General features: G+C 34.7%; 1 protein-coding gene across 4 annotated transcripts in view; it reads right to left on the bottom strand.

Moving 5' to 3' along the window:
• Positions 1 to 22,942, bottom strand: part of ITGB3BP (integrin subunit beta 3 binding protein) — a 74,736-nt gene that overhangs the window by 38,898 nt on the left and 12,896 nt on the right. For 3 of the 4 annotated variants that reach the window (XM_080800653.1, XM_080800655.1, XM_080800654.1), the window contains exons 2-3: positions 16,638 to 16,680; positions 2,931 to 3,066 (exon numbers count right to left, since the gene is read on the bottom strand). In XM_080800653.1, coding sequence (XP_080656779.1) covers positions 2,931 to 3,066; positions 16,638 to 16,680 — 179 coding nt within the window. Of the gene's footprint in view, positions 1 to 2,930; positions 3,067 to 16,637; positions 16,681 to 22,942 lie in introns of those variants that run through there. The other variant, XM_080800656.1, reaches the window with a different exon arrangement.

Raw genomic sequence — 22,942 nt, 5'->3', positions numbered from 1 at the left:
TTTAGTAGTCCCTTCAGGGAGTCTCTCTGAATGATAAATTCTCTCAGACTTTTATTTCATCTTCATTCCTAAATAAAAATATTCAGCTGTGATTTTTAGTTGGTATTATTACACTTCGTGCTGGAGTCTGTTGATATAGATGAAAAGTCTATAATCAGTCTGTCATTTCCTTGGGGGTTATTATGTCTTTCCTCTGGTGGCCTTTAAAATTTTCTCTTTGTCTTTGACAATTTGCAATTTTACCATATGACTATGTGTGGATTTGTTTTTATTCATCCTGCTAAGACTAAGTATGCTATTCCAATCTGGAAATTCTCATCTTTCCTTAACTATGAAATTGAAATTATGAAAAATTGATAGTCCTTTTATCTTAGAATACTGCTTCAGCCTATTCTCCTTATTTTCTCCTTGTGGAACTCCTATCTCACATATATTGGAGCTTCTTAGTTTATTCATCATTTCTCTTTACCATTATATCATGTTCTCCATTTCTTTATCTCTGTGTTATCACATTGCCACAGTCTGGCTGATTTCTACGGATCTATTATCTAATTCACAAATACTCTCTTTGACTATGCAAATTTGTTGTTTATCCTTCTACTCTAATTATTAAATAATAAGTCTGATGCATCCTTCATCTTTATTGAAAAGCATAATAGTTTGGAGAAATTTGCTAAGGGGCAGGGGAGGGCCACAATATAATGATAACACACACATACAAACATATATAACAATGAAAAATATATATGATGGTAAGTAAATAAATGTGTATCTCTCAAAAGTATAAACTCACTTTTTTATAACTCACTTTTTTTTAATAAACTCACTTTTTAAATTAAATATATATCTCTCAAAAGTATAAAGTCACTCACCCTGTTTTTGGCCCACATGGGGCCAAAAGAAGTCTAAGTAGAGGGAAGAATTAGAAACAGATTTTTCTTTTTTTGTACATATAAATGTATTTAAATGTAATAATAAATCATCTGTTCACATAGTACACAGTTCAAATGTACATAGAAAATACATATAAATACCTAGAGGAAGAGTATTCCAGAAGGAATACAGGCTGAGAGACCTGTAAGTGCAATGACCTTGTGGCAGGAAGGGGTTTAACATGATTGATGAATAGCAAGAAAGTAAGAGTGGTTAAAGTAGTGTAAACATGGGAAGGGTAACAGAAAAGGAGATAGACGAGGTGGTCAGGAATTTGATGATGTATGGCCTTAGAAGTTATGATTAGGTTTTGAATTATATCCTAAGTGTGATGGGAAGTAAATTGCACTTAAAATGCCCTTGAAAATGTTATTTAAATAAAAATACTTATTTAAGTGGCATCTTAGGTTTTGTACAATATTTAAAAACTGAGAATTATTAATAGAAGTTAATGAGATCATAACTTAAATTACGATCTCATGGAACTTAAATTACTTTATGACTCAGGGTTTCTTATTTCTAAAACATGTATAACATATTAGGACAAGCAATGTAATGATTACAAGTGACATAATGTGATATAAGATCCTAGAGAATTCTATGTTGAGACTTTTTATATATATATCAAAGAGTATATGAAACATATATATGTACAGTTTAATGAATCAGTGTAACCACTATTTAAGTTAAAAAATAGAATATTACCAGCACCCCAGGAACACTTGCTATATGACTTTTTAAAAAAGAGCTTACTTAGTACTATAATCTGTGATAATTATCCACTTAAATGTCAACCGGGATCATGTGACCAATCTTTTTATGGGCAAAAGGAATGTTCCCTTAAGTCCATATTTAATTTCAATATGGAAATTGAGTACGTACACTTAAAATCTATTCATATTTCAGTATAGAGATGTGCCATCTCTAAGGCACTAATTTTTAATTTTAAACAAAAGATATATTAAGTGTATTAAAAATAGATAAAGCTTGAAGAAAATGTATACATCTTCATACATTTTTGTGAAAGCAAGCCTAATAGTAATAGCTTTAAGATAAAAAGCACTTGATTTAAGTAAAATAAAAGTCAATCAAAAGTTTAAGATCTCATTATGGGTTTCATTACAACAAATTAGGTAAAAGGAGATTTCTTTGTTTCTGTGTAGCTTCTAGTATATTCTTAGCACTCAATAAATGTTAAACAATAAAATATGAATTAGGCTAATCACAGCACATCTAAAATATATTTTATTAAATTTGAGCCTACTTAGAATTTTATATTATAGAAACCTGACATGTCACTGATTCATGGCCTTTTATAGTATTAAAAATTAAATCTATGAAATCTAGAATCATATATCTTTTAAATAAATATTTTAGCAATAAACTACGAGAGAACAGAAATATGCATGGTCAAAATTAAACTAAATATTTTAAAATAAACAATTTCATATTAAAATTAGGTTATTCTCTAGTGGAAAACCCTTACAAATTTTTTTGCAAATGCATTTAAGATAGTAAAGGAAAAGAAGGGAAAGAAATATAATAAATAAAAGCAAGCTATATAAAAATAAACGAAATGTGGATAAAACTAAATGGACAATATGAATAAAAATAACATTTATAAGTATCTCTCTTAAACTGTAGTGCAGCAGTACCTGAATTATATGCCCTTTAATTTATGCTCATGATGGATAGCTTGTTAAGGGGTATATCTGTAACCACTATAATTGATAGTAGCTGAAGGCAGTCAGACCATAATTTCTATTTAATGGATGGGATAGTAAGGGAACAAAGTCTGCAGTAGCATTTTAAAATAAGTGCCTAGAAAGTTTACATTTATGTCCAAAGTCATACTAGACTTATGTATTCTAGACTTATGTTGAATTCCTTAAGAAAAAAACAGTTGCAGCAAGATCCATGTATTATTAAATAAAAATTCTGATTTAACCAGTAACTAGAAAAATATTACTATAAATGCAAAAGAATGTTCAACTAACCATTTGATGGTTCATTTTTGTGCTCTTGTTCTTTAGAGCTTGCAGGAGAAGCAAATGGGCTCATTTGACAAGTTCCAGTTGTTGGAGAGTAAGTTGTAATACTTTTCTTCCTTGTGATTTTTGAAGAATCAAATGACTGAAAATAAATATTAATTTGAGACAAAAATACTTATGTTTAGTTCTTTGAGAATGCCTTTTTAAACTTGTAAAATTCAAACCAGCATTATTTTCCTTGCTCTTCCTTTTCAGAATTTAAATACACTCAATTATCACTTCCAAAATGAACACTATTCTTAAAGTTTTGTAGATATTTCAGGTCTCCACGCTGATTAGGGCATCTCAATTAGGTATTTGTGAAAATTTAATATTAAAGGGTTTACTACCTTCTGAGATGGTATTTCCAAACAGTTCAGAGATGACTGACTCTTCCAGTTATATCCTGACTTGCTGTCTGCTGAACCTGAGGTATAACTATGGGGCTAGGCCAGGGAAACTCTCAGAAGTACTTGTAGTAAAACCCACAAGGAAATCCTACGAGGGGTAAGTGCTTTCTTTTCTTTCTTTTTTTTTTTTTTTTGTTTGTTTGTTTTGTTTTTAAAGATTTTATTTATTATTTTGACAGACAGAGATCAGAAGCAGGCAGAGAGGCAGGCAGAGAGAGGGAGGAAGCAGGCTCCCTGCTGAGCAGAGAGCCCAATGCGGGGCTTGATCCCAGGACCCTGAGATCATGACCCGAGCCGAAGGCAGAGGCTTAACCCGCTGAGCCACCCAGGTGCCCCGGGTAAGTGCTTTCTTAAACCTTCACAAAGTTCTCTGACATAGTGACTTGTCTTAAGAATAAGCAAAATAAGGCCCTTGAGAATTCGGCCTATCCTATAAGACATCCTTCTATCCTCTCCTCTGTGTTCCTTACACACCTTGTGCATATCTCTTATTGGAGACTATCGTCTCCAATAAGATTACAAATTATTTTAATCATTTTTTACATTTCTGTCTGCCCCATTAAAATCTGAATTCCTAAAAATAAATATTTCTTCATCTTTGTGGCCTAGAACTCAAAAATCTGTAATGAATGAATGATGTAAAAGGAATAGTCCAGTAACTTTGGCCAAGCCACTCTGAATTCATTCATTTGTTCATTAGTTCATTCTTCCAATATGAAATGACACCCATATCCCAGTCACTTAGATTAAACACATTCGGGCCACAGCTCATTCTGTGATCCTAGGCTGGAATGCCCTTTCTTATCTTCCCCAGGATGAAATCGTTCTTCAGTTTAGGTCCCCATTTATGATCCACTTCCTCCAAACATCCATTATCACACTATTAATTGCTTGTTCTGCATTCCTTTTAAACTCTTTTCTGTAATGCTTACTAATCACCCAGCGCTTGCTAACTAATGTGTACAAAGAAAGAGAAAAAATTATTCTGGCCTCATAAACAGCAGAGAAGAGGTCTAAACAGTAGTAGAGGTCTTAACTACCTAACAGTAGTATAGGTGCTACAAGAATTGAGAGGAAAGGAAAATCAAAGTGGGCTGCAGTAATTTTACAGAAGGATTCTTGTGAGGAGGAAGGATGAGGCTTAGATAAGCAAAAATGAAAGGTATGAAAAACCTGAAATCTAGAAGTGCTACAGATGGCACAGACTGGATTTGGGGGATTAAAAAAAGGTCTGAAGGTTATGATGTTACTAACATTGTGGAATTAAACTTATTTTGGTAGCTGACTTAAAATAGTTATATAATTCTCCACTGTCAACGATTCTTTATTTCTAAGACACCCTGGCAGAAATAGTGGCTGTGTCACCTTTTTCAATAATCCTGGTATTAGTTCCAGAATCTATAGCATCAATTTTTTTTTTTTTACAGTTAAGGTTTTAAATGATAAATACTTTTCCATATTGGGGAAACAGAAGGCTTTCCATTCTTTATTTTATATATCCATGGTAGCCACAAATGTAACCAATATTTTTTTTAAAAATCAAACTATAATATCAAGTTATAACTCTAAAGCAATCTTTATTGTAGGGTGAAAAGGTTTTTAAGTCTCTTTATCAGATGGTTATTATTACCTCTCCATCTTGAGTTTTCACCTGTTTATATGTATTCAGTCATAAACTATGACATTTATCCAATCCTACCCTACCTTTCCAAGAATTTATTGCCCAGAACTATTTCACTGTGTATGTACAAGAAATGGAAGTCACTACACTAATGTACATTTATGTCAATCTGTTTTCCTATTTTACCAAAAAATTATTTTTTCCAATTGCCAAATATCTAAACATTACAACTATAGATCATACATTTCTCCCTGAAAACCATTTTCTAGCTTTCATAAAATAAGTCTGTGTGTGTGTGTGTGTGTGTGTTTCCCCCTTATCTTAAAATACTGAAACTTCTTGGGCGGGGGGAGTAGGGGGAGAGGAGGGGAAAAATCCCGAGACTTCTCTGCTGCTTTCTTTTTTAGGCCATTTGTGTTAGTTAAGAGGAAAAATGTCTGTCTACAATTACTATACGAAGAGGGAAAATGAAATTCTACCTTCCCTTACAATCCCACTAAATGTCCTTCAGTAAATAACACATTTTTATATACCTGACTATTGATATATGCAAAGGCATAATCTTACTTCTCTAAGATTTTTTTTTTTCCCCTCAAAGTTTTGTCAAGGTCCTCTAACTTTAAAACCCTGAAGATGCTTAAAAGTGATCCCAGAACCCATCTAACCTATACCAGGAACAGTTAAGATTGGGATTTCAGGGAAGACAGCTACAAATTGAGAAGTCCAGTATTCTTTCCACTCTGCAATGAGGAGTGCTAGCTACCAGATCCTTTAGAAAACAGAGGAAGAAAAAGTGAGCAGACTAGATTTGGCTAGAGAAGGAAAGGAATTAAGGATGCGAATAAAATTAGGAAAAGAGAAATCAATAAGTCATAATTCTATAATAATTTATAACTGCTTATAATATTCAGTGACTCCTTAGAGAGAGTTAATGCCACTATTAAAAAAGATGCTATGATCAGCCCAAATACCACCACACTTTTTGTAAAGTGGTCAAACCTTGTATATTAGCAAAACTAAAATTTGGGCATTGATTTTTCTGTCTAAAAAAAGAAATGAATGTTCGCTTCATAATTTCAACTATAGATGACATTTTCCTTCAATATCTTTCACAAATTGTAACTTGCTTTGTCACTTCGTCTAAAGCATATTCTACCAAAAAGGTGCCTCTATTGCATTGATTTTTACCTATTATAAACAGCCTAGAAAGTGCTAACTAAGGGTTCTTTTGGGATGAAATATGATGGAAAGGATGTGCTATTATTATTATGAAGTACTACCCTGTGCTATCAGTGAAATATTTAAAACACAGGTACTATAGATATTTGGATAACCAGAAACAAAAGAAAAATTAGGGCATCTAAAGGGAGATAATTTTTCATAACCTTACACTGGTTAATCAGGTCATTGGAATGTCTTACCTAAGACATTATTATAAATTATTAATACTATTATGAAGTTTATATTTAAATACTCTAAATATTAGCTGTCTTGGGTACCTTTCACAGTTTGGGCCTAGGGTTCTCAGAACAGTCCTAGAGATCAACTAACTTCTTATCAGCTACCATGATTATCATTCTTTTTTTTTTTTTCCATGATTATCATTCTTAATGGTTCTAATAATGTTGGGTTTCATTGTTATTTGTTATAATAGTTATGGATGCAAAAGCATTTTGCACTAATCTCAGTGATGTTACAGAGATGGCAGAGAAAGAATATAGCCTACATATTAGATCTATGGTGATAGAAATGTTCTATTTCTTGATTGGGTGTTTGATACACAGGGGTATACACTTGTTAAAACTCATTGGATTGTACACTCAAGATCTGTGGATTTTATAATATATAAATTTTACTTTGATAAAAAAATTTTAATAGAAAAATAAAAGAAACATTGGCTTACAAAGTTGATACATTGGTGTTTCTATTTATATTCATTATTGTTCCACAATTTAAAAATACTAAAATATTTTTTAAAAGATGTATTTATTTATTTTTTGGCAGGGGGAGGAAAGGCAGAGAGAGAGAGGGAATTTTTTATTTATTTATTTATTTTTAAAGATTTTATTTAATTTGACAGACAGAGATCACAGATAGGCAGAGAGGCAGGCAGAGAGAGAGGAAGGGAAGCAGGCTCGCCGCTGAGCAGAGAGCCTGACGTGGGGCTCGATCCCAGGACCCTGGGATCATGACTCGAGCCAAAGGCAGAGGCTTCAACCCACTGAGCCACCCAGGCGCCCCGAGAGAGAATTTTTAAGTAGATGCCACACTGAGTGCAGAGCCCAATGCAAGCCTCAATCCCACAACCCTGAGATCATGATCTGAGCTGAAACCAAGAGTTGGACACTTGACTGTGCCACACAGGTGCACCTAAAATATGAATATTAAAGATAACACTATTCTGCAACTGTCCTGTATGTAACTCTTGAGATTTTAATGAAATATTTTCATGGCTGTTTCCCATCATTCCTTCATATATCCTCATGTTTCTCAGAATATAAAGTAAATTCCATCTCAAATATATTTTTGTCTGTTTATTAAAGTATAATTTGTATACATTAAAATGGTCAGCTTGAGGACATCTGACAACTGTATACTCTGATGCAACTACCACACAAGATATAGAACATTTCAACCATTTCAGGTTTTTTTGTATACCCTTCTACTCAATTTCCACTTTCTAGTCCATAGGCAACTGCTTTCTAATTCCTATAATCATTGATACCTCTACCTATTCTTGGACTTCATATAAATTAAGAATGTAACTTTTGGTTTGGGTTTGCTTTTGAGATCGTCTACATTATTGCATGTGGTAGTAGTGTGATCCTTTTTATTGCTGAATAGTGCGCCTTTGTGTAAATATACCAGAATTTGTTTTTCCACTTTCTGATTAGGAGACGTTTGGATTATTTCCAGTTTGGGCTATTATGAATTAAGTTGCTAAAAACATTCTTGTATATGTCGGGGTCCCTGGGTGGCTCAGTCAGTTAAGCCTGGTAATTTAGGTTCAGGTCATGATCTCATGGGTCATGAGATCCAGCCCAGGTAGGGCTCCATGCACTCAACTGGAAGTCAGCTTGAGATTCTCTCCCTCTCCTTTCCCCCCACTCACCTGCATGCGTTCTCTCTCTAGAATAAGTAAGTCTTTAAAAAAAAAAAATCTCAGGCGCCTGATTTTTGGGCTCAGTGGGTTAAAGCCTCTGCCTTCGGCTCAGGTCATGATTCTGGGGTCCTGGGATTGAGCCCCACATTGGGCTCTCTGCTCCACGGGGAGCCTGCTTCCTCCTCTCTCTCTGCCTGCCTCTCTGCCTACTTGTGATCTCTGTCAAATAAATAAATAAAATATTTTAAAAAATAATAAAAAAAAAAAACGAAATAAAAGCTGGAGTTCTCCAAAGCACGTGTCATTTTAAATTCCCATCAGTAAAAGAGAGTTCCAGATGCTCGACATCCTTATCAGTCTTTAGCACTGTTTTAGTCATTCTCATGTTTGTTTGTTTTTTAAAGATTTTTATTTATTTATTTATTTATTTGAGAGAAAGAACATGAGTTGGTGGGAGGGGCAGAGAGAGAAAGAAAAGCAGCAGACTCGCCACTGAATGGGGAGCCCGAAGTGGGGCTCAATCCAAAACCATGACCTGAGTCAAAGGCAGATGCTTAACCAAATGAGCCACCCAGGTGCCCCATTTTTTTTTTTTTTTTTAAGCAATCTCTACTCCCAACATAGGCCTCGATCTCAGGACCTTGAGATCAAGAGTTGCAAGTTATACAACTTGAGGCAGTCAGGTTCCTCTAGTGTTGTTGTTTTTTAAAAGCCATTCTGTTTTGTTATTTAGCTCTTCTAGTGGGCAGGAGTGGTATCCATTTGTGGGTTTCATTTGTATTTCCAATGATAAATGATGTTGAACACTTTTTCATATGCTGTCCATTTAAATATTTTTTGTGACATGTTGGTTCAAGTTTTTGTACATTTTTATTGTTAATTTATATATTATAGATACAAGTCTTTTGCCAAATAGATGCATGACAAGTATTTTCTTCTTAATCCCTGGTTTGTCTATTCATTTTTTTTTCTTTTCTTTTTTTTTTTTTAATTTTATTTATTTATTTGACAGAGAGAGACACAGCAAGAGAGGGAACACAAGTTGGGGGAGTGGAAGAGGGAGAAGCAGGCTTCCCGCTGAGCAGGGAGCCTGATGCGGGGCTCAATCCCAGGATCCTCGGATCATGACCTGAGCTGAAGGCAGACGCTTAACGACTAAGCCACCCAGGTGCTCCGGCTATTCATTTTCTTAATGGTGGCTTTTGAAGAGCAAAAATTTTTAGTTTTGATAAAGTCTACCTTATTAACTTTATCTTCTATAGTTAGTACTTTTTCTGTTGTATGAAATTTTGTCGAATTGAGGTCTCAAAGATAACTCCTTGTATTTCCTTCTAGAAGCCTGATGCTTTTAACTTTTACTTTATGCTTATGATACTTCTTGAATTAACTTTTGTGTATCAAGTGAGATAAAGATGGAGATTATTTTTTTCCCTATGGATATTTAAAAAACTTTGTTCTTACTAAATCAACCCAATATTTTGAAACATTTCAGGGGCACCTGGATGGCTCAGTTGGTTAGGTGTCTAACTCTTGATTTCAGCTCAGGTTATAATCCCAGAGTCATGGGATCAAGACCCACGCTGGGCTCCTTGCTCAGTGGAGAGTCTTCCTGGGATTCTCTCTCCCTCTCCATTTGCCCCCACCAAGTAAATAAATAAATCTTTAAAAAAAAATTTAATAAATTTAGTCAACCGTAAAGATATTATGAACCAAAAAGAGTTTTAGAAATTAGATTTTGTCAAATAGAATGAAGATTCATAAAGGACTAAAGGAAAAACACTTTAGGTACACTAAAGGAAAAGCAGCTGTTATATGGAAGGCAGCCTGGGCTCATATAATAGTTTAGCTGTGTCTTAGCTGTGCTATTGTGGGTATACCACTTACTCTGAATTTTAGTTTCCTCACTCAATCTAGCATATCACTAGAATATTAATGCCTATATGACATAGAGGGCTTCCAGAGCTTGAAGGAAGGAGGGCAAGGTAGTGGAGTTCACCTTTAAGATGTCTTCCAAGGGCCTAGAATCTCTGTGTCCCCAGACCTGGTGAGGTATTCAGTATTGGGAAGTGAGAAGTGGCCGAAAGAGAACATGCAGAAGCACAGATGCAAATGAGACTGGTGCTACAACTGGATGTCTAGACCATCAAGCCAAGGGATGCATACTGCTCCAGTCCAAGAAGTGCCATTTCTATCAGAGCATCAACCAGATGATGGCCTCATATCCACTGAAAGCCCAGCAGGCCCCAACTTCACAGAGAAAGCCAGCTTACTTTCAGAAGAAGGATGAGATTCATCTACCTGCCCTCCTCCCAGAGGCACAGAATATAGCCATGGTGGGTAAGTGATTTGCAATCAGAAAAGTTCAAGAACACGAAGAAAATAGTAGAAAAAGCAGGATAGATAGGGTCAGTATAGGCAGCTGGTACTGCCAATTTCTTGGGCTAGGATCCATAGCATCACCTCCTTTTCCCTCTTGGTGAGGGGAAAGACTGAGGCAAAGGAACTCCCAACACTGCTATTCAAACAATGGCTTTCATGGAAAATCTCCCTAGAACTTGAACACTTTATCTGCAACTCTACTTCCACAATCTAAAGCTTTTAAAAGTGGCCTGGATAGGGATGCTGCTTTGAGAGAATACATGCGAAAAGTGTATGTTCTGCTGTTGTTGGGTGAATTATTAATGTTAAGATGGCAAATTCCCAAAATTGATCTGTAATCCCTGTCAAAATTCCAAATGGCTGTTTTTCAGAAATGGACAAGGTGATCTTAAAATTCCTATGAAATTGCAACAGATGCAAAATAGCAGAAGCAAGTTTGAAAAGGAACAACAAAAAGAGGGTTCATGTTTTCTGATTTTAAATTTACAGTAATTATAACTTTATTTTGAAAACTTAATTAAGAAAGTGTGGTAGTGACATAAAGACAGTCAGGGATGAATGGAGTAACTTGAGAGTCCAGAAATAAATCCTTACATTTATAGCTCATTGATTTTTTTTTTCTTTTTCTTTTTTCTTTTTATTTTTTTTAAAGATTTTATTTATTTATTTGACAGACAGAGATCACAAGTAGGCAGAGAGGCAGGCAGAGAGATAGGAGGAAGCAGGCTCCCTGCTGAGCAGAGAGCCCGATGTGGGGCTCGATCCCAGGACCCTGAGATCATGACCTGAGCCGAAGGCAGAGGCTTTAACCCACTGAGCCACCCAGGCGCCCCTAGCTCATTGATTTTCAACAAGGGTATCAACACCATTCAATGGTGGAAAGAATATCTTTTCAACAAATACTGCTAGGACAACTGAATACACATGCCCCTACTCTCACATCACGTGCCAAATTAACTCGATTAGGTAATAGTTTCTTAGATATGACACCAGAAGTACATGCAACCCAAGAAGTAGTAAACTGGACTTCATCAAAATTTAAAACTTTTGTGCATCGAAGGGATGCTACCAAGAAAGTAAAAAGACAACCCAGAGAATCCGTGATTAGGTGACAGTATTCAGAATACACAAAAGTAAAAGCACAAAATCCTATTTTAAAAAGGGTAACTAATTTGAGTAGATATTTCTCCAAAGAAAATATATAGATGGCCAATAAGCATGTAAAAAAATGCTCAATATCATTAAAAAATGCTTAAAACCGCAATAAGATACTGCTTCATACCTACTAGGATGGCTAGAATCAAAGAGTCAGATAATAGCAAGGAGGATCTGGAGAAACTGGAACCCTCCTCATTCACTGGTAGTGGGAATGTAAAATGGTGCAGCAGCTGTAGAAAAGAGTTTGACAGTTGTTGGTTTTTTTTTAAGATTTTATTTATTTGACAGAGAGAGACACAGCGAGAGAGGGAACACAAGCAGGGGGAGTGGGAGAGGGAGAAGCAGGCTCCCTGCTGAGCAGGCAGCCCGATGTGGGGCTCGATCCCAGGACCCTGGGATCGTGACCCGAGCCGAAGGCAGACACTTAACGACTGAGCCACCCAGGTGCCCCAAGTTTGACAGTTTTTCAAGAAGGATGGAATTCTCATGTAAGTCAGCAATTCCACCCCTAAATATCTAAAGAAAACTGAAATATGATTCAGCTATAAAAAGGAGTGAAGTACTGTTACATACAACAACATGGATGAAATGTGAAAATGTTATGAAAGCAGTCAGTCACAAAAGGCCATAATATTGTATGACTCCATTTACATGAAATGTCCAGGATGAGCAAATCCATAGAGACAGCAAGTAAATTAGTTGCCAGGGGATGAGAAGAGGAGGAAGTTAACACCACTTAACTGCTAAGAGAGGGGTGCCTGGGTAGTTCAGTCATTCTGCCTTTGGTTCCAGTTGTGATCCCAGGTCCCTGGGATTGAGTCCCACATCCGGCTCCCTGCTCAGTGGGAAGCCTATTTCTCCCTCTCGTACTCCCACCCACCCTGTTCATGTTCCCTCTCTCGCCCTATCTCTCTCTGTCAAATAAATAAATAAAGTCTTAAAAAAAAAAACCAAAATGCTAAGAGATACAGGATTTTTGGAGGGGGGCAGGGGGCGGTGATAAAAATGTTCTGGAATCAGATAGTGGTGATGGTTGTTCAACATAGTGAGTATACTATAAACTACTGGTATATACTTTAAAATGATGAATGTTATATGAACTATATATCAATAAAAATTCCTGAAATTAAAAAAAAGAGAACTATTAGAAAGTACATGAGATAACTAGAAGATATGAACAAAGACTGTCCATTTGATGGTGAAGGAATTATCAATTCTGAGAAATACGGTAATACTATTATAGTTTTTTAAAAAGTCCTTCTCTTTGGGGCACCTGGGTGGCTCAGTCATTAAGTGTCTGCCTTCGGCTCAGAGAATGATCCCAGGGTCCTGGGATCAAGCCCCGCGTCAGAATCCCTGCTCTGAGGGAAGCCTGCTTCTCCCTCTCTCACTCCTCCTGCTTATGTTTCCTCTCTTGCTGTGTCTCTGTCAAATAAATAAATAAAATCTTAAAAAAAAAGTTTTCTCTTTTAAAAATAATCATTGAAGTATTTATGGATGATATAGATGATATTTCAGATTTGTTTCAAAATAATCTAGTATGGGGTACTAAAGTATATAAGAGAGTATAAGTGAAATAAGTAGGCTTGTGTTAAGAATTGTCAAAGCTTGGTAATTAACAGGTAGTGCATTACCTTTGTCTCTGTTTGAAATTCTTAATAATAAAAAGTTTAAAAAAACACTATTTTGTAACTATAGTGAAATAAAGGATCTAGGAAATAATCATCAATGAAAAAAAAAAAACACTGAAGAAAGAGTAATGGGAATTTTATTATGGGTGAATCAGGGTGATTAATACCTGAACCAAAAATCAGATCATTTTTTGCTCTTGAGGGGATGCGATAGGAACTATACACACTATCTATGAGGTATGCTTATCAAAAATTTGAATGAGAATCTAATCAAGCCTCTAACTTTACCAGTTTCATAGCAAATTTGAAGAACAGAGAAATCATTTGAAGGACACCACAAGAAACAAATCAATTAACTCCTGAATATGAAATATGCTTACAAAACAAATACCTGTTTTCTCAAAAAATAAATTACAAAAAAGGGTGAAACTTAACTAGATTTAAAGACTTAAGATATATATAAAAAGTATTATAATGTATAAGCCTTGTTTTAATCCTGATTTTAATAAGCCAACTATAAAAGGATATTTTGAAACAACCATAGAAATGTGAATATGGACTGTGTAGAAGACATTATTATGGAATTTGTATTAATTTTATAAGGATGATAATGGCACTGTGGTTATGAAAAAAGTCATTATCTGTTAGAAATACATACTGAAGAATTTTCTGATTAAATGACATGTCTGGGTCCTGTAAAACATGCCAGGAAAAAAAATACACAGACACACACACATATGTACATATATATACATACATATGAAGCAAAATTAACAAAATGTTAATAATCGTTGAACATAGAAGTTCATTGTATTACTCTATTTTATGTTTGAAAATTTCTGTAATAAAAGGGGAAGGAAGGGAAGGAGAGGGAGGGAAGGAGAGAGGAAAGTAGATTTGAACCAAATCCGTAAGTAGGACTGCAGAATGAGAGCTATAAAATTTCCCAATGTCCTGAAATTCAAAGTTCTTTCTAATTTCAGGAGGTGGCAGAAGCCTCGTTCCAGAGAGATAAGACAAGTTTAGGCCCTAGGAATAGTCAGAAGTGTCCTACCAATAGTAAGGGAGTAATCTAGCCTGGGCATCCATGCCTAAATTAGCAACCTCCCCCACCTTCCCCAATTTGCACTGCTATTCCTTCTAGCAGCAAGCCTACTGAGTTGGCCTTGGTGGGAAGAATGGTCCTCCCCTTCCTACCTGTAGCATTTGCTTCTTCCATTCCTTCTCTGAGGTGGCCCGAACAAAATTATGTACCTGATTAGGTAGCTAGCTATCCCTATAAATTCACCTGAATTGCCACTGGCAGCAGTTTGTAATAAATAATTCATCTTCATTTCTAAAAATTCTTCTAGAAACAGTATTTGGATGACAATGACTTGAGCAGCTAAAATATTGTAGGTGATGAAAAACTGGAATATTCTTTAACTCCTCACCACCCCCCCCCCAACAATGTGGGAGGTTCAGCAAATGATGGTACTTGTAGTATATATTCCAGATATTAAAGGAAGGTCGCAGGGGATGATTCATATCATAGCTGTTTAGGAGACTCCTAAGGAAAATGACTTTTGCAGACTTGCCCTAACATAATGGAGCATTTATCTCTATGAAGGTCTGTAGATGCTTTGGGAACACCGGGATTTGGAAGTTTAGAACATCTCTGAGAGGAAAGAGCAACAGATGAGAATGAATAGGTTCCACTTTAACCAACTGGTATATGAGGGCCATCTCCTTTCTGTGGATATCAGTCTTCTTCCTTCAGTATCATACTGGTAAGGCAAAATGACCTCAGAGTTACTACTAGTTCCTCTGCAGTTTTATAGCAATTAGGTACTCTTGGAATTATAGGTTTATCTTGAATGTCTGATTTTCCTTTGCATGGGCTAAGTTGTTACTGGAGTAGACGGAAGCATAAATGTAGTGAAGGAGAGAATCCTAGACTAAGCACCAGAACAAAAGCTGCCAGCTCTAAGATGTGAATAGAGAGCTGCCAACAAACGATGAGGCAAGAATACAAAGGCAGAAATAGGTCAGAATATAGAAGAGAAATGTTGAAGAAAGGCCCAGGCTAGATGCTAGGAACCTGCAGTTAGCAGGGAATGGCCATGTGATACCAAGCTAAGTCAAGCTAAGTCTCCTTGGTTTAAAGGTACAGAATTGGGCCAAACATAACAATGTATTTTTCTATTACAGGATATTAGCTGTGGCACTGGCTACCTTGACATATCCTAATCCAAAGTAAAAATGTATTGAAAGCCTGCCATGATGACAATTGTACTTCAAGAAGAGGATGAATTCCTAAATGGCCAGTCTCTGCTATTCAAATAATGTTACCATCTTACAAAGAACAGTTTGAGGGCAGGAAAGAACAATATTTCATTTTAAGCTGGACTACTCATCTACCAAAATACCATTTTGACCAAAGAAACAGATGCAGAATTACAGTCACAGCTGCATTCTGTGTAGAACAAGTTGGATAATGGTACTCTAAATTACTAATTACACTGCTAATGATTTTTTTAGTGGCATTGCATTATTTTCCCACTTTTGTTTAAATTTTTTAAAAAAAGCATCTTGGAAGTTTTAAAAATGGTAAATTGTTAAATATCAGTGGGTCGTCCAAAGAGAAATTCCATATAACATCCATTTCCTGAAATGGCATTCTCATATGGGATTTTGTAGGAGTGCCATTTATTGACTAGCTATTTGTTTTAATTTACTTTCTCATCAATTTACTTGCATTTAAGATTAAGTAGCTCAATATTAGTATTTGTATCTAGCTCCACAATTGGTATGAAAAGATAATAAACCAACATATGTCATGATATGTTGGCACTGGGAATGTACTATGACTAGATTTACAAAAAGTAATAGCAACAGTACATTTTTATTTTTATTGTGACAACCACGGTGAAATTTATTACACTGTTAGTATTTTATTGTTTAATTATGCCAGAATAGCTTAGGGAGGTAATTACATTTTTGATATAAAAGTGCTGTTAATGTTTTTATTTCAATTTAGCAGATTATAGAATACAGATTAAAGCACTACCATTGTTCCATATTGTTTCTTGTGCATTTAAGTGGCAGAATATTTTTTCCACAAATAGTAAATTCATTTCTACTGAATTATTTTATTAAGGTTTCTAAATAATTTGCCTCTTAAGTGAAAAATCTTAATCTGGCCAGGAATCTCCATGTATTAGATTTATAAATAATATTTTATATAGAAAATGGTGTACCAATCACAATAATGTCACAGTGTTTTTTGAAAATTTTTCTATTTATTAAGGTAAATTTCCCATAAATTAAATTTCCCATAAATTAAAAATACATTCTTCTTATGCAATTACAAATTCACAGATAAATACTTACATTTGCTTCTAACAGATGATCCAATTTCAGTGATCTCTTAACACTGCCAACAAAATATTTAAAGAAATCTTAGATTTGTATGCTTTAAGTAGCCAAACATTTAGAGTAATAAATATAAACAAAGATTCTGAGTTACTTTTGCCAATGAAAGCAGAATACCATATGAAGAAAGCAATTTTCATGACGATGAAACTGGATTTTTTAATAGCATATTTCAATATGGAATAATTAAATATTCAAATAGATTTTTATATACGGTTTCATATACATTCACCATTGTACAATTCAAGCATTAAAGTCATATTATGAAATAATCTTAGTAAAAATGAATATATTTGTGTTTTAAAATAACACTATTGAAAAATTAAGCATAAAGACAAAATATACAACTTAATGGAGATGTTGAAAGTATATTATTTGCAGAAATAATGTACTAGGTATTAAAATAAAGGTATGAACAAGGTGAAAAGTTTTGCGCGTTATTCTAGCTTTAAACATGATTCAGTGCTACCAGACTATGACTTAACTGAGGAACAGATGCTCTATGTCTTTATAAGTCCCCAATCCATAAGAAACTATTTTTTGTTTCCCTCACTAAACTGATTCAGGAACATGCCAGGCTCTCTCTGTGCAAAATCTGTTCTGCTAAACTGGATGCCCAGCTGTTGGTGACAATGCTTAGAAAGGAAAGCTGAATATTTATAATACTTTATTTCGTACAGCTGTCTTCTAAAGAGCAGTCATCAACATTTTATTGAATGCAGGCTAAATGCTCAAAGGAGAAAAAGGTCAATATAAATTAAAACTAGTTTTCCCAGTAATAAATGCAGCATCAAAAGTACTTTCTTGATCCCTGAGAAAAAGATATTACGTTATTTAAAATACTAGAGAATTTGAGCATAAAACAAAACAAAAAAAAAAAAAGAGAGAGAGAGAGAAGAGAGGATTGTATTGTAAAGTTTATATTACAGAAAATTAAAAAAAAATTTATACATATTAGAAAATGACTGTTCATAAATAACTATTTACTTTTTTTCCTGAATATTGACTTTCAAACAAGTGACAAGAGCAAGAAAAAATAGAAGAGATGGACAATTTACAAATATTACGGAGTAGTAAATATTAAATACGAAAATTTAATCTATCAAAAAAGGGCTCACTTGGGCGCCTGGGTGGCTCAGTGGGTTAAAGCCTCTGCCTTCGGCTCGGGTCATGTTCTTGGGGTCCTGGGATCCAGCCCCACGTCAGGCTCTCTGCTCAGCAGGGAGCCTGCTTCCTACTCTCTCTCTCTCTGCCTGCCTCTCTGCCTGCTTGTAATTTCTGTCAAATAAACAAATAAAATCTTAAAAAAAAAGTTTTAAAAAAAGGGCTCACTTAATTTTGCTATTATATCCACATTAGCTTATCACATAACATTATTTCTTGAGATTAATTAAATCACTTTGAAAAATAACTTGTATCTTTTAGAAGTCCACTTGAAATAAATTTAATGTGAATTCTCAATGAAGCAAGAAGAGAATAGAGGTATGAACAAATAAAAAGGGCACATGATCCAAAAAAACTGTATATATTTAGTTTTGGAATACATAGTACTCTATTCAGGTATATGAGATATTTTGGTATTTTACAAAATTTTGAAAGTAGAAATCAAAAACTAAAAGTACACAGCACAAAGTTTTTAAATTCTGTTTTTAAATGCTAAGATGTAATACTACCTATTAGAAGGAAATAAACCCCACCCTGATATTAATTGTTCAAAATATTACTTATTGACGACTAATTCTTAGAGAAAGTAACTCGATGTTTGGATTTAAGAGATTTCTGGTTTACATCCTAGGTTTGATCTAAGAAGCCCAAGGAAATATATAAGTAAACAAGAAATTGAGCAGGCTTAGACTGTTATTTTCCACTTTAACAGTTTAGTGAGAATCTGAAAAACATGATTTATTGTGGGTGATACAGTTTTCAGATAATTTAGGCATGTAAACTAAAACCTGGTAATATTTACAAGAATCATGAGAAGATTTAATAGATGAGACTAGGAGAAATCTAAGAAATCACTTAGTTCATCCAATATGGAAGAGTTGGTGTGATGTGCCCACTGTCCCACAGCTTGAAGGGCAGAAACTCAGATCTCAGGTCCTGTGCACAACAAATCTTTGTTGAATTGGGGAGGAGTTGAACAGCAAACCTACTAGAGGATTTTATGATGATCTATGAGAACTAGGCCCATTGCCAAAGTGTGTTATTGAATTAAGCACATACTGTATGCTTTTACTCTTTTTTAAATCTACTCTTTTATCCATAAACAACTATAAGCATGAAATTATGTTACATGGAAGAGGATGACGTTAATAAAGAACAGAGAGGAAGAGATGGTTGAAACATACACTATAAAGGAAGAACAGACAAAACTTGATTAAATATATGGGGTAAATATTTTTCTAAAGTATTTACTCACTTGTTACTAGTGCCAGTTGGCAATTCAAAGTTGTGTATCTCTGGTCGTTCTGTAAAGTTATAAGTAGTTTTAGGGGTTACTACTTTGATTTAAAAAAATGGGATAGGCCAAAAAGGACTCAAATAGACATTTCTCCAAAGAAGATATACTGGTGGCCAATAAAATATTAAAAAATGTTCAACATCCTTAATATTAGGAAAAGGCACATCTGAACCACAAAGAGATACCATTTCACAGACATTAGGATGTCTAATATTAAAAAAAAACCCCAAAACAGAAAAAAAAGGACAGAAAATGTTGGCTAGGATATGGAGAACTGGAATGTTCACATACTGCTGGTGGGACTGTAAAATGGTACAGCTGCTATGAAAAACAGTTTGGCAGTTCCTCAAAAAATTAGGTGTAGAACTGCCATATAATTCAGCAATTCCACTTCTGGGTATATATCCAAAAGAACTGAAAGCAGACCCAAACAGGTAGTTGTACACCCATGTTCATAGCAGTGTCATTTCCAGTAGCCAAAATGTGAAAACAATGCAAGTGCCCATTGACAGCTAAATGAGTAAACAAAATGTAGTATAGATATACAATGGTATATTATTCAGCCTTTAAAGGAAAAACATTCTGATACATGCTACAACACAGATGAACCTTGAAGATACCATGCTAAGTGAAATAAGCCAACATCAAAGGGGCAAATACTGTATGATCCACTCAAATGAGCTACTTAAAGTAGTCAAATTCATAAACACAGAAAATAGTGGTTCCCAAGGGCTGAGAGGAAGGGTGGATAGGGGGTAGTGTTTGATGGGTATAAAATTTCAGTTTTGCAAGATGGAAAAAGTTTTGGAGATAGATGATGGTGATAGTTGCACAGGGTGAATATATTTAATGTCATAGAACTGTAAACTTAAACTTTGGGGGTGGCTGAGTGAATCAGTTGGTTAAGCCTCTGCCTTTGGCTCAGGTCACGATCCCAGGGTTCTGGGATCAAGTCCTTTGTCAGGCTCCCTGCTTCTGCTTCTCCTTCTGTCCCTGCCCCCAACTCATTCTCTCAATCTCTTGTTCTCTCTAATAATAAAATCTTTAAAAAAAAAATACTTCTTTAAATGGGCACTTATCTACTATATTCTAATTTCTTCCCTCCTACTAGTAATCTTATTACCTCTGCAGATTACTTCCCACTTCCAACTTAACCCAAACTTACTCCTATGTCCATAATTTAACTACCATGCTTCATTTTTAGTTGTAATAAGTTTAGATTCATTGGGATGAAAATTCTGGTTGCTACCAACATTTTGCTCTTGAGAATTTAGGAAAGATAAGTATATTTGACATACAATTTCATATCAAGAGGAATAGAAAGTAACTATGTTTGTAGGATTAGTCATATTACTAAGACTATACTCCCCTATTTTATTTAAATTATCACGTGGTAGTATCCTGAATAGGATTCTCTGATTCAACAAGAACAGAACAAGTACATGAGTTTCATTATACAAATTCATAAACACAGAAAATACTAACACTGGTGACAATATAAAAGAAATTACTCCAGAAAAAATGAATTTTCATTTGATTTCTAATTAAGAATGAGGAATGACACCTCAAAAAACACAAAATGAATGCTTTGAGCTTCTCTTTTTTTTTTTTTTTTGAGAGTATGCAAGTGGGCAGAGAGGGGAGAGAATCTCAAGCAGTCTCCATGCTCAAGGCAGAGTCCAATGTGGGGCTTGATCTCACGACCCCAACATCGTGACCTGAGCAGAAATCAAGAATTGGACACCCAACTGACTGAGCCACCCAAGTGTCCCTTTGAGCTTTTTCTTTAAAAACACTGGATCAGGGATGCCTGGGTGGCTCAGTCAGTTAAGGGTCTGCCTTTGGCTCAGGTCATGATCCCAGTGTCCTGGGATTGAGCCCTGCATCAGGATCCCTGCTCACCAGGGAGCCTGCTTCTCCCTCTCCCACTCCCCCTGCTTGGGTTCCCTCTCTCACTGTATCTCTCTCAGTCAAATAAATAAACAAAATCTATAAATAAATAAATAAAAACAAAAACACTGGATTAAATATAATTTTGAATAGCAGAGCTGAGGGTAAGAGTGTGTGTGTGTGTGTGAGGAGACAGATAAATTTGGTGAAGCAGGTAAGAGTCAAAGGGCCTTGATGCTAAGCCGAATTCCTCCCCTAAGCTTTGGCAAATTACATAATTTCACTAAGCTTCATAAAGTTGATAATACTGGCCTGTAAACTAGTAGGTAATTCCTGAATGGAAGATAAAAATATCACTTACAATGTCAGTGCTTCCATTTACTTCTCACTATAATGGTGATGACAATATTTCAAGAGTATTTAAAGGAGTGAGTATACTTGTGAGATGCTTAGAAATCCTTTGATGAAAGGCAATGACCAAATTCACATCCCATGTGACTCCTCTGGTGTAAATTGAGATATCTGAAATGATTTATTTTCCATTCTATGCATGAGAATGAGAAGAGAAGGGAGAAGAATCTTCTATATCTCTTTTATATTCTTCCTTTCATTCAAGCCTTTTGTGTACTCTCAAGTGCTCTTTTGTGTTCAACATTCAAGTGGTCATATAATAATTTACTATCACATATGGGTGAGTAGAGAGAAATATTACTTTGTTACATGTAGAAATATGGTCATCATGTGAAAGCACCTAAATAAATAATGAATCCTGTTATTCTTCATGATAAAACTGGCCAAAACCTTAAGCAGTTATTGGGTAACAGATGTTTTTTGTGTCAAAACCTTCCTTATTAAAAGGTTAACAGAGAATTAGCTAAACAATTCTTACAGAAGTAAAGGGATATATTTGGGAATACTGACTCCATGAGATAAATAAATACAGGAGACATGGTCACTGGGCAAAATAAAATGAGAAACGTCATAAGATAATTTCATTCTTAAATGAGTATTCTCAAAAATGAACGTTAATATTCATTATTTCCTCCTGTGAGAAACTTACATATACATATATGTATGTATCATCTCACATACATATATATAAACGATATAAGTTAAATCCTTTTAAAATTTATCAGAAGGGGCCAAATAGTTTTATCAGAATTAAATATGGGAAATGGGTGATATTTTACATATTTTTGGTATGTATTATATTTTAGAGCATAAAAATTAATAACAAATTTACACTGATGTCTACTCTCCCCTTGAGAATCTAGCACAATCTCTAAGTTTTCTGACACAGTCCACATTGCATTAAGGATCTTTCTACTCTGTAGCACTATAGCACTTGTGTATGCCCCTCTCACAAAACTTACCACATTGAAATAGTATATTTATATGTTTGTCTTTCTTCCCTGGACTAAGATATTTATATCATTAGCACCTCCTCTGTTAAGTGATGAGGTTAAATATCCTTGTTAAACTATCTTTCCCACAAAAATTAAGACTCCCAGCAAATACAGTATCTGTTCATATTTGAATGCCCAAAGCCTGACACAGTGATTGGAAGAAAAGTGTTATATAAATTAACGATTTATTCAATTAATTGTATTTATTTTTAACTTAAAACTTCAGTCTCAAATTGAGGAATATATTTAATTCCTTTAACTTTTTATGACCCTCCAATTCTGTTTAAGGTAGTTTCAATGCAGGTTCCCAAAAGATGTCATATTAACAGTCTTATCTCTAACATAGTCTCATATAGATTTCTGTCTTAATAGTTCTGGAAAAATCTAAACCATATTCAAAGATTGACTTTCCTTCATTTTTTTTCCTTTCTAGACTTCATCTAGAAGTAATTTTAGACTTTCTAGTTCCATTTACCATATCTTTAAACTCTTATTTCTTAGCATTT

Source organism: Martes martes (genome assembly GCF_963455335.1).
Source record: "Martes martes genome assembly, chromosome: 4".
Taxonomy (NCBI): domain Eukaryota; kingdom Metazoa; phylum Chordata; class Mammalia; order Carnivora; family Mustelidae; genus Martes; species Martes martes.
The sequence above is the reverse complement of the archived record's forward strand: the minus strand, read 5'-3'. Positions and strand labels throughout refer to the sequence as shown.